The 18,716-nt window shown below is 36.4% G+C and overlaps 1 protein-coding gene across 14 annotated transcripts in view; it reads right to left on the bottom strand.

Moving 5' to 3' along the window:
* Window positions 1–18,716, bottom strand: part of LOC126274364 (uncharacterized) — a 317,226-nt gene that overhangs the window by 74,063 nt on the left and 224,447 nt on the right. For 5 of the 14 annotated variants that reach the window (XM_049977120.1, XM_049977119.1, XM_049977111.1 and 2 more), the window contains 5 exons: window positions 16,847–17,001; window positions 12,672–12,895; window positions 8,405–8,448; window positions 5,500–6,348; window positions 5,123–5,176 (listed from right to left, as the gene is read on the bottom strand). In XM_049977120.1, coding sequence (XP_049833077.1) covers window positions 5,123–5,176; window positions 5,500–6,348; window positions 8,405–8,448; window positions 12,672–12,895; window positions 16,847–17,001 — 1,326 coding nt within the window. Of the gene's footprint in view, window positions 1–5,122; window positions 5,180–5,499; window positions 6,349–8,404; window positions 8,449–12,671; window positions 12,896–16,846; window positions 17,002–18,716 lie in introns of all 14 variants that reach the window. The other 9 variants (XM_049977107.1, XM_049977110.1, XM_049977106.1 and 6 more) reach the window with 4 other exon arrangements.

Consider the following 18,716-nt stretch of genomic DNA (forward strand, 5'->3'; position numbering starts at 1 on the left):
TTGCCTGAAATGATGCCACTTTAATGCTCCTTTCAATCAAAGAGAACAAAAAGAAATAACATGCAATAAATCTAGATTTTAGTGTGGTTGGTGCTACATTGTCAAATTGTTTTGGTCAGTAACACCCTCACATTAAACTACACACAACTGGTTCCATTATCATGAGTGAACCTCTAGGTATTCTCCATCACCTTGGCTGTTGAAGTTCCTAAACTACACAAATTCTGCACTCTGCATATAATTTAAGTATTTACTGTTTGTCCACGAAGCATAATCTCCTTGTGGACCACAACTTATGTGCCAAAGGAGAATGCTTCCATTCTTGCATTTTTTGGCAAGAATTCTGCGAACATCTGTATTTTGAACCAGTTTTATTAAAGTACTATTGGTTTTGTGGCTTATAGTCACATCATCAGGCGCAGCATATCTAAATAACAAGAAAAAAACAGTGACAGTGCCTGAACCCCTATGCAGCAAAGTAATGCCAGAGCCTTAAACATCTAATCAAGAGAATAGACAAAAATGCAAGTGTACTTCCAAATACTGAAACACGGTAATTCCAACATGGTGGAGCCCAACTATTTATTCACTGACTATTCTCCAATGGACATTATGGTTTTAATCATTAAGTTACGCCTTCTACATTCTGTGCCATATTGTTTACCATGTTTTAATGTTTGTAAGTACATGTGTGTTTTTATTTATTCTCAAAATTTGGTGGGTATGGCTCTGATATTACTTTAATGTATAGGGGTTCAATCACTATCACTGTTAATTTCTTGTTGTTTAGAAAGCCATGAAACCAGTAGTGTCTTAGTCAAACTGTCTCAAAATACAATTTTTTGTGGTGCTCCTGACAAAAATTTGTACTGCCACAGATGTGGATGGCCTTATCACAGAGTCATTTGCTTTTGCTCTCGATTTACACAAGTGACCCTATTTTTGTCAAAAAGGAGTGCTTATATGCCAATTAGATTTTGGATTATGCTAAACAAGCAAGCCATGTTTTGTCACAGTTATCGCTCTGCCCAAAAGATTTGGATCAATCCCCAAATATTACAGTAGTTAATTACAAATTGTCACATCATGCTCCTTCTGTTTTGCTGACAAAACCTTCAGTATTAAATTTGTCTGCAACTGCTGCATTTGTGAATCAACAGATAGAACTGAAAGATATTTGGATTTTACTAAATTTAATTTCACAGCTATCGAACAAACGCCTAGAATGTGGTTAAAGTTAAAAAATTCTTGCATTTTGGCAACATTTCCATTTGTTTGTTGATGTCGGTGTCCAATACATTGCTCATCTTTGAAGTCTTTCTAGACATCTTTAAATTTTGTATGCAGCTCAAAAACAAACATTATGGGGATAACTTCATCCTTACATAGTTCACATATCATGTCGACAGCAGATTTATTCAGTTTAGTACAAAGTATTACAGCACACTTCAGTGATTTGCTGTGCAAGCATTGAACACACTTTCACTTCAGTTCTGATCTAAAGACTCCAAAAGATCTAAGGCACCTGGAATGGATCTCCTAAGACATGCTACATGTCTCACTACCTATCGTACCCATACAGACCATCCCCATCTCTTCCAACTACCAGAGAAAAAAACCAGTTCTGATACTTATTGGACACATCACATACAGTAGATGAAAGTGGAAGATGACAGGAACAGGCAAGACCACTATATTGTGAATGGAAGAGATGAAAATGGTCAATAAAGACTGCTGTGTGTTCCTTACAAAATTATGTTTTGAAAAGTAAATGTGTGAGAGGAAAAAGGAATTATTGCATGTCTCATGTTTTAATTTGTAAGACATTTTAATTTGTAAGACATTTTAATTTGTAAGTCAACATCACTTAAATCATTTGCAGTCAATGACAATGATTTTTATTACTCAAGTAACTCTTTATTTGTTTTTCCATCACTGACCAAATCCTGTTGGAGACACTGCCAACCAAAAAACTCTGAAAGGTACAGAAAACTGAAGAGTAAACTTGATGAATAACCATACACAATGTAGGGAATAGCAGAATCATCTGAACTATTTTTTTGTACACTGAAAACTACAGAGAAGAAATGATGTAATTAACTTATCCCAAAATCAGAAAAAATTATACTCTTCCTAAACAAATTTTAAAAGATACTGCAATTAAGCGAGACGGTGTGCACAAGTACCTGAGATACTACATTAGTGTCTTAGCACTGAGCTGTAAATTTAGTACTAGAAAGGTCCTACAGAGGATGTTACTGACTTTGATAATTTACAACTGTTGCAGTCTGCTTATTTCTTTGAACTTAATGGTTTGTTGCACCCGGGAAAATGGGCAATTTAAAATAGTAGTCTATCATAACAGAGCACTTTAATGAATTTGCCAATATAAATAACTATATTTCATAACTTCTGCACTTAAAAATTCTATCACTGATAAAGGAGCACAGCACATGATAAAGAACAATTTTGGAAATTACCGCAGTCTGGCATTATGACAAGCACACCCTCAAAAGATTCTCAGTAATGTGGTAGAGGGGAACAGAGGAACTGACAGAATTTAAATGAAATTGTTTATTACTTGATTACTTTTAAGCTTCTACCAACTGCAGCTGGATAGTCAATTAATGATTTCAAACTCAGTTACTCAAAACCTGTCAGCAGTCATTAACACTTTGTCAACCAGGCCTGAGCATAACTCAGGCCACAAAGATATGCTCTGATGACCATGCCCAAGTATAGCTGAGGCTGCAATTTTCTTGACGTGCAAGCCACCCATCACTTGAAAACTGGGCTCATTTTGTATGAGAACAATGAATGGATGTCTTCCTATCTGTCCCTTGACAGGTATGGCCTTTTATTGTCAATTTCTAGAATAATTTTGAAAGAAAGAGTTGTAGACTTAAGAACTGTTGTCATGACTGACGGAGCAAATGTGTGCCCATGTTGTCATGAGTTTTGTGCATGTATTCATTAGGTTTTGCTGTATCCCATAATCCTTCTATAAATATGTCAGTTGTGTTGAGTGACCAAGAAATTTTGGAAACTCAGGGGAAAGAATTCACTGAACCTGGATCAGTGGGAGAAATATCCGAGTCAGAACAGTCTGAAGAAGAGCCATATTCAGGTACGCTGCAATCTGCTACAATTTTTCATCTCTATTATTATTGCTACAGATACTGCTGCTGTAATTACAATTTAGTTCTGTTTTATTTATATTAATCTCTTTTCTTTTACTCAAGAATCTTACGATGAAACAGCATCCAACACAGGATGGGATTCCAAGTTTTGGTTTGAGAAGTGAGACAATTTACTGCCAAAATAAGCAGGAAAGAAACAAAGCAGTATTGCCTTCATTACAAAATACCTCCCTGCATGCCAGAATACTTCAGACTTTTCCATACAAAAGCCAATTTCATGTGAAATTGCTCTAGAACTTGAATCCGTGTGTCACATATGCTTTTGTAGATGTAGACACACTACACACAGTAATCTCTACTGCCTAAAATTGACAGTGACCAGAAAACAATCATTATTTCCCTACGTAATTTAATGTCTTCCAACTGTGCAACTTCCATCAACCACCTTGCCAAGAGCATTGTCAGTGTGTATATACAGTGCATTTTATAAAGCAAAATAGGGTCAGTTTGAACACCAAAGTGTTATACTAGGCCTAGCCTTGTATTTTTCAGCTAAATATTAAATAAAAAATAAAATTACAAAAGGCATAGTACACAGGACGTGTTTGAAAGGCTGTACTTGGGATGACAGCCAGATGCAAAATATACAACTGAATGAAATTTCCATTGTTACTGGTTCTCTCTCTCTTTTTTTCAAGGTACCAGAAAAAATGTGGAAGATCAACAGCTTATTATAAATCAATGACTGAATTTTGAAGGTATAGGAGGGTTGGGAAGAGGAGGAAACTTTAAAATCACTGTATTAGATTGCATTACTCTTCTTTAAACCCTCTCTCCTCAGTTATATGGTTGGGATAGATATTTGCTGACAGTATCCACCACATGTATAACTCTTTCTTTCCAGGTATGTTATCTACATTCTGAAAATTGTGTACATGATTTCTTTGCAGCCAGCATTGTTTCTTTTTTCAGTCAAGAGTTGTAGATGATCCATTTCTTGCTTTGCAGTATTTGCCATCATCTTGCATTTTCTCCCTCAAACTCACTTTCCCTTTAGCTTCACATTTCGATCAATGTCCTTACATGTAGGTTCTAGTCCAATCGCAACTGTATTTGCATGTATGGTTTTGCTGATCATTCCAATTACGGAGTTAGCAATTGTTTCATGAAACAATGAACATGAATATTTTTGAATACATAGTTGTCCACAGATGGACTTCAGTGAGTCATGAATAGAACTGTTACCAACAGTATGTCAGGGTTACAGATTTGTCAGTCACTGAGGATAAAGTTTTATTTCTGCTGCTATATAACCATAGGGAAGAGAAATAGAAGTTTGAGCTTAAATATTTTCTGAGAGATTCAGTTATATCACTTCACATTGGTTCTATCATTTCAGATTACAGCTGAGAGCAGTAATATAGAGTCTCAGCATCTTTCTAAGAACAGTGTACGTAAGTAAAGATATAACTGAAGGAAACAGAAAGATGCACAATGCAAAATACACAAGTAGAAATTTAGCAAAGCTGAAAAAGCACAGTTACTTCACATGCATGGAGAATAGAAGCATCTACAAGTGACATAGCAATTAAGCTACTGAAATTTTTGATAAAGTTGGAAATTAGTGTATCTTGCTCACTGTGAGCATACATTAAAGCAAGTAACAAGACAAAATATGTCAAAAAGTAATAAAGACAGAGCACAGAAGAAAGAAACAAATAACTCAATAATGTCATTAAAAAGCATTTAGTATAAATATTTTCATGACAGATGTGTAGAAGATGGTTTTTCCCTTGAACAATAGCTGTAGTTGCATTCTCCTACTGTGTCCTGGCAACTGACACTTCATGCCAAACAATGTGTGAACAAACCCTCTGCAGCAGTCTCAAGCACATGTATTTTTGTCTACTTTGCCCAGCATCTGGACAATGTACAAAAGCCCATAAAATGCAGCCATTCAATGCATTATTTTAGGGTATTACCTTGAAGGTGTAGGGGTGGTCTGACTTTCTGGGGAAGCAGTTGTTGGTCTAACTCTGCTGACCAAGTAGAAAAAGAAACTATTAATATCATGTCCCACTGTTTACAATAAACTAAAGTTAAGATTCACAGTGTGATACTTTTGATGGTCAAATTAAAATACATATTTTTATTCATTTTATGAACATATATTTTTGTTCACTAAAACCATTATTTATTGTTTCTGTATCCAAGAAGCTTCAAATCAAGATAGCTTGAATGTATATTATTTTGTGAAATTACTTGAAACTAATGTTTATCTTGTAATGATTTGAGTTGCACTATAATGGATATTACAACCTACTATGTTCTCAATTAAAACATTTTGAGGTGTCCGTACCTCACTTGCTGTTTCTCGATGCATCCTGTATTTTTATTGGAATCAACATCATCAGAACACTGAGCCTGTTTTGCTGAGCCGCTACCTCTGGACCTTGATCTACTCGTCGTTGAAGGTTCGGATTGAACAATAGAGTTACGGGAGAGGGATTTGGATGGAAAATCTGGGTCTGCAATTTCATCATCATCATTCTGAGTATCATCCATACTGGAAATCAAACGGGCAGGCTGGAAGGATTCAGCAACAACCTTCTGGCTTCGGGGTGTAATAACTGCCTCCACATCAGGACTAGCCTCTGATTTTAATAGCGGTCCTCGACGATTCTCTGAGCTCCCTTGTCGGAAACCTTCAATACTTGTTAATTCAGGATTCTTTGCAGAGCTGCGAGAGCCTTGTGATGCATCAGATGACTCATAATATTTAACTGGTGCTCGTCTTCCACTTGATGTTTGTTGCTTCTGAGGTACTGCCCTCGAGACAGGAAGACTTGCTGTCTCCGAAAATCTAGATTTTACACCTGGGCTGTCAGATACCGGTGAAGTTCGCCGAGAACTCGCCTGTCCACGACTTGGCGATTTTTGATCTTCAGAAAGGGTGTCCTCAAGAGATGTGGAGGTTCTAGGCGTAGATCTTATAGGTGACCGTCTCCCTTCAGATTCTGTGTTAGATCCCCTAGCCTGAAACTGCTGCTGCCTTGTGGATGCAGTGGGTGGACGGGAAGAGGATCGGGGTGTATCAGAAGCTAGTGAAGAAAGGTTCAGTGAGCCATCAAGCTCCTCAGTTTTGTCATTCTGACTGGGGCTTGCCCGAGCTGTGGCAGCATTTTCTCCTCTACCTCTGCTCTGAGGTCTGCACAAGGAAAGAAAAGAGAGACATTCTAAGCATGAACTATTTAACATTTGTATTCTGAAAATGATTAGAAACAAACAAATTTCTGAACGTTATTATTTCATTTGTTGCTATTAACTGATGCCTGATCTCCACTTTCACCCTACCACTAGCTAGCCAAAATTTTAAAACTCCAGTGCAAGAGCTTCTACACTGGTAAACATAAATGAAAATGCTAAGTTTTCTGCTTGGAAACATCTATATATACCATTAAAAATCTGTTGTACAAATCAAAGAAATACGTAAAGAAAAAAAAAAAAAAAAAAAAGTGGAGCACCCAGAGGACATGGTTGGATGTCAACATAACTTTGTACACGCACACACCATTGGTGAGTATGTAAATGGTCAGAGTTGCAGTTCCCTGTGACTGATAGAATAGTCACCAAAATGCATTAACATTGTTCATGTTTAGTGTTGTTATCAGGCCTGACAATGTATATTAGGAGGTGTGAACATTGTCAGATATTCATTGATCACTGTGAAGGTCATGGAGATGTCATATATTCATGTGAGGCTGTGTTATCAGCACCAGGAAGAGTTTGAAACTGATGTCATTTTGAGTCTACATTTGGCTGGCTGGCTGAATCGTGCCATATCCAGATTTATGGGGTATTTTTATGTAACAATGGCTCAGTGTTGGACTGCATGGAAACATGAGGACAGACATACCTGTAGTCAAGGTTACAATCAACCATGACTGACAACCACACCATACTGTGCACCAAGCACATCATACCCCCTGACAAGTAATGGACTTCCTGCAACATTCTGCAGTTAACACCACAACACAAATGGCTGTGTTTGGAGTGGTATTGTGACTGTAAAACACAGACTGCTGATGAATGGTGCTGGAATGTGTTCATCAAGGACTTGTATCTCTGCACTGCTCTGGATGACAATCACCAGCAAGTACGACAGCAATCTGAGGAGAGTCCCATTATTTCAATGTTTTAAAGAGGCTTCCTAATGTTAATCCTGGTGTCTTGGTGTGAGAAGCCATCAGGTATAATTCAGGTAATGGCAGACAGTCACTGAGGGTACTCTGACGGCACAACAGTACTTCACAAACATATTGTATCTTCATACGACAGCACTATGATGCCATTTTTCAACATAACATTGCCTGTCCACACACGCCAGTATATCAAAGACCAGTTAGAACAGTTGTGGGCCAGTTTGCCTCAGGAGAGGACAAAATGGCATCATGACATCTTTCCTAACAAAACCAACGCATGCATCCAGGCCAGAGGGAGTGCAACGTCATGCTGATAAGTGGGCTCACACTATCAAGCATTTTGTAAATTTAACTTGATTTTGTAATCATTGTAATAACATCGTATACCCTCTGAAACTGTGAAGTTTCATTTTGTTTCCACCTCCCCTTCTGGGTGATTCACTTTTTTTTTTTCGGCAGTCAGTATATTACTGAGGTTTGTTCATCAGTAGTCATAAACAGTGCGCTGGTTAAACTATCCAGACTGTATAGAAAAGAAAAAAATAATTTGATACTGAGACTGGTGAAAACTTTAATTTCAGGCAACTACCTGAAAACAAGCAACAGAATTAAAAAAAAAAAAAAACCTTGGAAAATGTTATCAAAAGACTGTGAGCCACAGAGATGAACTAATTTACAGAAGAAATGCACTTTATACTGCAATGTAATGCATGTAGGTCTACAGTTCTGGTACTTTGATGAGTTTATCATTTTAATAACATATGTGGCAGCTGTATCTGCATATCATTTGATGCAGGTAGTCCTGTAATCACTAGAGCTCAAAAAATTACACTTCAGTCTTCATGAATTAAAAGAGTACAAAGCATTATAGTACAGGTTGTCATTAAACAAATAATATAATTAAACAAGAAGAAGAAGCATTGGTTATAAACTGAATGATGCATATATGATGAAACAAAGATTACTACAAAAAACTTCAACAATTATTTACAAAATTTATGATAAGCCCATTGAGAAGTATTCTGTAAATAGCTTTTCTGTGAGTAAGTCTTGATGTCCTACCTTGATGGTGTCCTCGATGGCTCCCTGTATTGTTCATCAGAAAGCTGAAAATAAGTGTTGTTATTTACACAAAAATGTTTTTCAGATGCAAAGTAATATTGATGTTCATATATTCAATATAAAAAATATAAATATGAATTACTAATATAATGTTCAAGCAAATGTAGAGGAAATGGAGTAGAGCCAACAGGCTATTTGATATGCAAAAGCAGGAGTCCTGGTTCATAAACATTCTCTTAACAGCTGTGCATATACGTATTTGACAATTTTCATATTCTAATCAATAAATACAAATATAAAATATGCACATAAATAATAAATTATAATTACTAGTTTGAGCAAGCTGGTACAATGGTACATAAATGCAAAGAGGCTGATTTATAACAACAACAGAACACTTCTGGTAAAGCAAAAATAATGTTGACTGGAATGAAGTACATGTTCAGCCAAGAGATAGTACTACATTCAACATGTTCTTATCAAAAATATATTCATTACTGAATTATTGTTGATGACACGGAACTCTTAGCTTTTGCAGCCGCTCATTCCTTCTTCCAGAATGGAAATGGATTTGACTGGGTGTAGGGGTAGGGTGGGGGGTGGGAGGAGGGGAGTTGGAAGGAGACTGTTTCTAACATCAGTACTGGAAGTTATGTGGTGTCACCGCTAGACATGACACTTGCTAGGTGGTAGCCTTTAAATCGGCCGCAGTCCGTTAGTATACGTCGGACCCGCGTATCTCCACTATCAGTGACTGCAGACCGAGGGCCACCACACGGCAGGTCTAGTCTAGAGAGACTCCCTAGCACTCGCCCCAGTTGTCCAGCCGACTTTGCTAGTGATGGTTCACTGGTTCACTGTCTACACACGCTCTCATTTGCAGAGATGACACTTTAGCATAGCCTTCAGCTACGTCATTTGCTACGAACTAGCAAGGCGCCATATTCAGTTATTACAATTACTTCAAAAATGTATTCTGAACAGATAATGTTGTGAATCATGTACCATCAAGAGCGATGCTCATCATTAATGGATTAAAGTTAAGTATCAAACTAATTATGTCTGCTTTCTGAATTCTCATTCCTTGACATGTTCCAGAGCCCACGTCAGTATAGTTCTTCCCTCCTCACACCAACCTGCCTGAGCTAAAACGCGTGCATTTCGGCCTCCACTCATAACACGGTGTTGGCTCTTCTGCTAACACAAAAAGTTATGCATTCTGGTGACAGTCACTGACTATCCCTTCTGTTTAATGAGAATTTAACAATTCCTTAACTGAAATATTCTTTGTATACCATTATTTATGTTTAAAAGCAGGTAATCTCAAGAAAATTATTTGCGGTTTTGCTTTTATTTTGGCCAAGAGTTTTCTTAACTTTTTAGCCCTGGCACTTTATGATCCATTTCTAAACACAAGTTTAAAAACACTTTTCTTCTTTAAGTCAGCTTTCTACAGTTTTCACAGACTGAAGGATTCTTCCTGAATTTTGCTCACCATCCACGACTCACATTCGCTATGAGGCTACTGGGAAAATCAAACTATTAGCACTTTTGTTTGCTGCAAAAGCATTATTCTTTTTTTTCTTTTAAAACATGTTTAATTTAAGAACAGCTTTTTGGGGGTATATCATATTTCTTCAGTCTGCATTACAAACTGCACAAAAAGTACTCTGTCATCTTCATGACTTTCAACCACATTCTTAACACTCTTTTCATCACTGAAAATCACTAGATACAGCCACTTATTGGAATGTAGATAAAAGTAAATCTGGGTTTTCTGTGCAGTTCACAGAGTATGCTATGTTTACAATCATAAATGGGACAGTATGACTTTGTGCAATTTTCAGTCTATCAGTTTGCTTTGAATGTCCATTTCAAACTTAGTATGTGCATGCATTATCACTTTATTGCAAGAAGTGTTATCAGCATTACTCATTCTCTGCTGAACAGGCATACATGACAGCATTTGAACCACTATCAGTAGACACAAAATATTGAAGATCTGCCTCACAGTCTCCCCACAGTCAACACCAGCTGATGACAGCTACCTACAAATTAGGTTCACAGGTACCTCAAGAGATTGAAACAGAACAGTGTACTGTCATTTTTGAGATGACTGGAAGAGATACATAATATGCAACTACCTCCACATAATCAATTTTGTCTTTAGGTGTCCATTACAAACAATAACACAAACCTGCAGCACTGTATAATGAGAGTGGACAAGGGAACACATCGAATCGAACCTGGATCATTGGCATCAGGTTCTCGTCACCAAAGAATGAAGAGTATGTCAGATGGCTGACTATCATCATAGAAAAGCGTGGAGGCAGCCAGGTACCAACAGACATCTCAGGCATCCAGGGATATGGGTTCAGCTGGTTACATATGTTTTGGGTCAGTACCATGTGTGACCCTCAGACATTTCTCATCATTATTGCAGCCAGTCTGTATTGGGACAGTATCTTCCAACCTGTTGTCCTGATGTACAGTCAACACTTTGGTAATGGATTCATCTTTGGAGATATTAATGAAGGAGCACACACTGAAACATTCTCACCCACTGGATGACCTCACCATGGCTGTTGTCAGAGAGCAGAACAGGCTTCAGAAGGAACAACCCTAACACCTTGCGGATGGCATACCAAAGGAGATCCAGATATACTACAAAGCATGGAATGCAGCAATATGGTCTTGTGTGTTACACAGCAGCATATTTTGATTTCTCAGATGTGCTTTTCTTTGGGTTATTGTTTTGTTTTTATTCCACAGTAAAGTTATTATTTTTTATTTTCATAAAACATTTTCTTCATTCCCAGAGTCCCTCAAATTTAAGACAACACACATCCACAGAACCACAAAACAGTTTTTGGGCAGTTTATTAATTATTTTTACTCATTTTTCTTCAGCATGGTTCATGGTCAGAAGTAACCTTCTGAAGAACATATTTTACTGACAGCCAAAGATGAAGAGTCGCCCCCCCCCCCTTTTTTTTTTTTTTTTTTTTTTTTTTAAAGTATACTATTTATATGGTATACTATTTGTGGCTTATGAGATTGATAAATAGCCAAGCCTTTACCTCAGTGAGTGCAGGAAAGTACTTAAAAAGTACTTAAAAGCAACAAACAGACTAGCCTATGTACCTAGGCAATGTTCATTAATACAATGAATGGATTCAACTTTGGTCTGCCTCAAGTCTCTGCTCATATTCTAATGTGATGATTAATCTCTATGAACAAGTCAATAAAAATGCCAGAATCAACTGCATGTTTTATTGTTTTATCTCCTTGCAAATGGTGTTTCTGTGGTGGAGATTAGGAACAATCTAGCATTTGCCTGCTAAACAAACATAAGCAACGACATAAAACCAAAGACATGCAGATTAAGTTTGAGTATGTCCCATAACCCTCTTTCATAACCAAATGTGCTGTGGGCTAATATACATGGGGAAGTCAACAAAAAAGTTTAAATGTGTCCTTTATTCAAAGAGACCAGCAGGAAATATAAATGAGAATATTAAACATATTATATTTGTTCTGTTTCTGCCTGTTGTCAGATTCTGTGGGATTTAGAATATCATATGGATTAGAATCAAATACAGGTAATGCAGGAATAAGCCTAATAATGAATAAGGAAACAGGATTGCAGGCAAACTTTTAAGAACATCATGACATTGTAGTCAAGATAGACACAATGACATTAAGGATCCATCAGAAAACAAGCAGAATTCTCACTCTTATTGAGTGTAAGATGGCCTATGACTATCGATGGACATCATTTTCGACACACTAAGAGAGCTCTCAGTGCACAGGCAGACCAGAGAACTAATATGCCAAATTCTTAAAATACAACAGCTAAAGTAAAAATCCTCAGTGAAATCTTTGAGTCTTTAGAGACATGTACAAATCTCCTTCTGAAAGATAAATAGCTTTTGTCACATGACATTATAAGTGTATATACTGGAATCATGAAGCCATATTCAGTACTAAAAATATACCCAGAACCATCGCTGTGACAATGAATAAATATTTAGAAATAAACTTTTGCCTTATTCACTCACCAAAAGAAAATACATATTCTTACTTTTTACATCTGTAGAAATTGTATACAAAATAAGAACTTGAAAATTTAAACATGTGGTTTTCTCACAGTGTCATGAAAGACTCCTTGAAAAATTCCTTACTTGGAGTGAAAGTGTTATTTCTATAACAAAACACTAAAGGTATCAATAATTTCAATATCCAAACAAATACTTGTTAATACAAACCTGTGTGTTGTAGGAATCTGAATAATCTTGTTGCTGTTGCTGTTGCTGTTGCTGTTGCTGTGGCTGCTGTTGTTGAGTGTAAATGTCTTGTGAACTGTAACTAGGCTGAACGTAGCTGTTGGTTCTCTGAGGTGCTGTCGGTTGAGGTGCTGTTTTATATGTATTTTGGTTGCCCCTGTATGGCTGTTGCTGGTTGTTTTGGCTTCCTGTGTACTGCCCATAATCTTTTTGGAAAAAAATTGTAACGCAATTACTAATTACACTATTATAACAAGCTATATTAACAAAGATGTATTTTGTATTTGCTAGAAATTTCACCAAACAGAAAATTTAGCTCTACAAAGAATTACAGTGATGTTTGTTATTGTAAATCTAGACAACTAAATAATATATAACTGTTGTAAACATGTTCTATGAACTGCAGTAACTGTTCAGCAATTGTTACACCAACAAATGAATACATTTTATAAGAGGTATGATCAAAAAGTAACGGCATTATATATATATATATATATATTAAAAACAAAGATTCCAAGACTTACCAAGCGGGAAAGCGCCGGCAGACAGGCACATGAACAAAACACACAAACACACACACAGAATTGCTAGCTTTCGCAACCGATGGTTGCTTCTTCAGGAAGGAGAGGGAAAGACGAAAGGATGTGGGTTTTAAGGGAGAGGGTAAGGAGTCATTCCAATCCCGGGAGCGGAAAGACTTCCCTTAGGGGGGGGGGGGGGGGGGGGGGGGGAAGGACAGATGTACACTCGCGCACACACACACACACACATATCCATCCGCACATACACAGACACAAGCAGACATATATATAATTTTCAAAACTTTTTTTTCTTGCAGGTACAGCTATTACTGCTGTATGTTTGCATTTTCAGCTGTTTTGAGTATTTAGTTTATTGTTGCCAATCAAAAAGGTTATACATGTTTTTGAGTGCTCAGCAAATTTTTACTTACAAAATATATGGATAAAAGAATTTGCATTAAATTTTGCTTGAAAAAAAAAATGGAATAAATTGCAACACCACATTCAAAATGTTGACTGTGGGTTTTGGTGAATCTAATATGAGTAAGACAAGAGTTTATGAATGGCATAAACGCTACAAAGAGTGTCCATAAGACACTGAAGACAACAACCGTCCTGGGAACCCAAGCACATCAATTACTGATGACAATGAGCAGGAATGATGACAATGAGAAGGAATTGCCAGAATGCCTGGACACAAAACATGTAGCAGCAAAGTTTGTTCAGAAATTATTGAATTTTGACCAAAAACAACATTGCATAGACATTGCTAAGGAACTGCTGAATGAAGTCGACAACAATCAAAAACTTCTAAAGGTTATAACAGGTGACAGAACATGGGTATACAGATATGATGTCGAAAGCAAGGCCTAATCATTCCAATGAAAACTGTCTGAAGAGCAGAGACCGAAATACTTCTCACTGTATTCTTCAATTACAATGGGATAGTGCTTCATGAATTTCTGCCTTATGGTCAGTAAAGAATACTACATGGATGTTATGGATCATTTGCATGAGCAATCTAAAGAAAATGATCACAATTGTGGAAAAACCACTCATCAAAATTGCATCATGATACTGATCCCACACACACATCAAAGCTTCTTTGTGATTTTTTGGCAAAAAACAAAACTGTCACGTCGTCTCAGCCACCGTATTCGACAGACATGGTCCCCTGCGACTTCTCTCTATTCCTGAGGCTGGAGAGAACAGTGAAAGGACGTCATTTCACCACCACTGACGATGTAAACATGGAATTGCTGAAGGAGCTGAACACCATAATGAAAAGTGAGATTCAGAAATGGTTCCAAGAATGGAAAAAGCATTGACACAAGTGCATTATACCTGTGGTGGATTACTTTGAAGGATCCAAAGTTGATGTTGATGATGAATAAATAAAGATAATTTAAGAAAAACAAAAATTCCTATTACCTTCTGATCACAACTCAGATGTCATCTAAGGTAGTTGAGGATAAATAACATTTAATACAAATGCACTCTAAAGTTTGTTACTCATACTGAAATTTTATTGTTGTCATAATTATTACTTTTTTATAGTCTAACGACAGATATTTACAAGCTATGTACTGCCTTGTTCCATATCCAGGCAGCTTGCTTATACATAACCACAGCTGCCAACAACGAGAAGAGGCAAATATGGAGCAGGTCTCCAGAAAACTCTGAAAACTGGTAGTCTGGTTTAGGTCTTAAAATGTTATATTTCAGGTACTTTCTGACCCTAAATAAAGATTATTTTCCATGAATAAAAACTATTGTAAATGAAAAGAATCAGGTTAAGTGCAAGAGGCTAAAAATTAGTTTAGTAACAAATGGTGTTTTAGAAACATTTCTGTAATTTTCAAATACTGCACAATCAATAAACACATATCTCAAAAATTATTAATGAAAATAAAATAAAAAACTGAAACAAAATCCATTTCCATTGTTAAATGACAGGCCTGTCTTCAGTGTTTTAAACAAAAATATTTACAACCCTTCCTCGTCCACTGCTTCTTCCTGAATTTGCGTAAACTTGTCTAATACAGAATCTGGATTTTCACTGGTGATTGAAGGTAATTCAGTTTTGAGCGACAATCTTATTGCACCTATTATCTGGTCAGAAAAACCACAACAGCTTACAGATAATTACCTTGAACCTTGAGATGTCATTCAGTTTAAAAGCAATTTTATTTCTGTTCATTATGGTGATACGTGCAGATTGAAAATTGTTTGTGATGACTCAGCACAACCTCTCTTAGTAAGCTAAGGTGACAAAATCATTTGTAGACGGTATTACTATGTTCTCAGGAAGGAAATTGTTACTAACTATAAAACATATTAATAGCATATGATTAGCAAAATGTAAACTGTACCTATTCCGATTTTTTTAAAACATCATATTTTAAAATTTTTATTTCTGTAATTTTTTAGTAACTCTCAAATTAAAATGATAAATCCATAACAATTATTGACAATCTGTAGTAGTTGGCAGCCATGCAGAATGATTCATGAAATATGTACAATATAAATAAATTAAATAAAAATGTCAGACCCATACTTCCATTTAACACTACACTCTCCCCTATTGTGCGCTGACACAGATACATGTCTGGAACAGATACTTTTCACAGCACACTGGTGTAAATGGAAAATAATCAGAAGACATGATGAAATGTTCTGCCAGTTTAAAACTGTGCACCAAAAATGATCCAAACCTGAACCTTTGTTTTTATAGGCAATGCTCTCAATAGCTGAACCATCTAGGCAGTGTCACTGTAGCTTCAATCTGTCAGTATCTCTCTTCTATTTTCCTAACTCCTGTGGGGGCTTTTCTAACTGCCCTTTTGCCTCACTCTTGGAGGCTAAGGATATAGTGGAGTATGCTTCAGACATAGTGTAACAATTGTTTTCAAAATTAATCTTTACAGTTGGCAGTGGAACAGTCTGACTAATGCCAAGAAAATTTTCTCTCCTGGTATCTAAGTAAAAATGTTGATATATTTTGAAAGGTAAATCCACATATCTGTACATATATGAATACCTTCATCTAAATTTGCTAGTAAATAACATGGTTGTAAGAAAAGAGCCAAACAGTATATATCATCTGATTATGTCTGAGGTCAACAAAAGAATTTCACACCATATAAAGTATGTTGTAAGCAACTACAGTAAAAATAAAATTCATGAAGAGTATGGTTCTAGTAAAAAATCTTCAGAAAACCTGTTTACAAACAAGACAGTAAAGCAAAACTGTAAAATAAGCCTTATTAATTAGTTCTAAAATTATATATTTTGGAACATGGAGACACATGGCCCTGGCAGTCCTATTTAACATAGGTCTGAGATGCCCTCAAGCTCCTTTCAGTATAAAATCTGTATAAAAATGCAAAGGAATAGTGACATATTATTCCCCAACACTAAATAACACCCCAAAAGTGTTTGGAAATAATTGTCAAAATGTGTAGGAGCAGATGTGATAGTTCCTTAAATTCAGTAATATAGAAACTCTGTGAGTGTATGTGTGAGTGAGAGAGAAAGAGAAAGAGAGAGAGAGAGAGAGAGAGAGAGAGAGAGAGAGAGAGAGAGAGAGAGAGAGAGAGAGTGAAACATGATATGACATGCATGTGCCAAACTTACCAATGTCTCGATAAAGTTCAACATCTTCGTCATAGTTGTTATAATAAGGATCATACTGAGCAGCTGTGTCATACTGCTGTGAGCTATTATAGATGGTTGGATTTGTAGGAACTGCAGATTGTGGCTGTGGCTGGTAACTATTGCTGGGTTCCACCCTGTCACATATAAACATTGTACAATTTAGTCTGATTATAGCTGCAGAGAGATATGGTGTCGATTCAGATGCTTCACTGCTACAAGCACAGACATTTAAATTGGTTCAGGAGTGAGATCATATAAAAGGTCTCTTGCAGTACTGCAATACCATGCCAATAATTTCATAATACTCAAAATCACAGCAAGTCTTCTCAAAGAAGATTATATCCTTCACATTTATTCCTTGTTCTAGACACAGAAGGCAATGGTAAAACACCATCCAAGTGCACAATTAAGGTATGCCTTGTTTTAGCTTTTAAATTTACAAGAATTATTTAATTTTTGGGCGTTACATGAACAACACACAGAGGATAATGTATGTTATGTAGGCCTGAACAGAAAAGAATTGTGGAACCAACACAGATATTTGGTTCTTAAGCTGGACACCACTAATTTAGTACAGTTCCAATAAACCTAATAAAACACTCTCTCTCTCTCTCACACACACACACACACAATAACACTCTCTAAGTAGCTTAATAGAACACAAATAATGGATTTGGCCATTGCTTTACTTTAAACAGCTTATGATCTCTTCCATCATTTTGATATACCCATACCTTTATCTATCATTAACTTATTAACTTTTGACCTACAAGATATGCCTGAATCCAAAGCTCTGCCTCTCAATGTCTACTATATCCTATTGGCACCAGCCCAGTTATTGTTTAGGCATAAAACAGTCCTATTTCTGATTTTTGATTATTGAAACTGTTTTCCTTATCAAAGTTGTAAATACCTTTGATCCTCATAAATAATCCGTATTCACCCTGCCAGAAAATGTCACCAGGAAATATTGAATTTTCTTGTTAGTAATCCCCCTACATTCTTCATGTTCTTATGGAGCCTAAAAACTATTTGCTTTTTATGTGAACTCATTTTGAGGACTGTTATCAACTGCCTCATTTACTATATTAACGTTCTGGCCCTGTTGGGCTGCGGTATTGGCACAAAGTAGCCATGAAGGTGTACTTCCGTGTACACGTGTTTGTTAATTCTGAAGAATGACATAATCCAAAATCTCAGCAATAATTCCACTGTAGGTTATGGGGCAATCAACCACACAGCATTTCAACTATATGCTGAATGTTTATCTTCACTCCTTCCATACCTGTCGCAGTAAGTATTACAAACTAAGAATGATTCCACACTGTATCATACCTGAATGATTTAAAAATCTAGAACATAATATTATGAAAATATTTTGATGCTCTGAAAGCAAACAATCATTTAAATGGCAGTGCTGCCATAAGAGTCTAGCAGTAAGACGCATACATTTCTCGTCCAAGAAAGAATGTTTGAACTGAGGTTTTAAATGTTTCTAATGATGTGCATGTTGCTAAATCTGGCAAAAATGTCATTCACAGATTCAATCCATTATGAATATATTATCCTGTTTGCTGTTTTATGTGTGTCTGGTGGTTTTACTGTCAATCCACAGTAGCACATAGTTTTACCATCAGTCCAAAATAGCATGATTGCTGAAAGAAGTTCTGCAATGTGCTACTCCACATGAACAAGTAACAATTAGTACTTTTGCTTATTTATACCTATCTGAATATGCAGTGCAACCAATATCTAGAGGTCCTGTTATTAGTTTTGACATAGCTTTTGTCACATAACATCAAAAGACATCACAGTGGATGCAAGAAAAGTAAGAGCAGTTTTGTGACAA

Source organism: Schistocerca gregaria, chromosome 1 (genome assembly GCF_023897955.1).
Source record: "Schistocerca gregaria isolate iqSchGreg1 chromosome 1, iqSchGreg1.2, whole genome shotgun sequence".
NCBI classification, from domain to species: domain Eukaryota; kingdom Metazoa; phylum Arthropoda; class Insecta; order Orthoptera; family Acrididae; genus Schistocerca; species Schistocerca gregaria.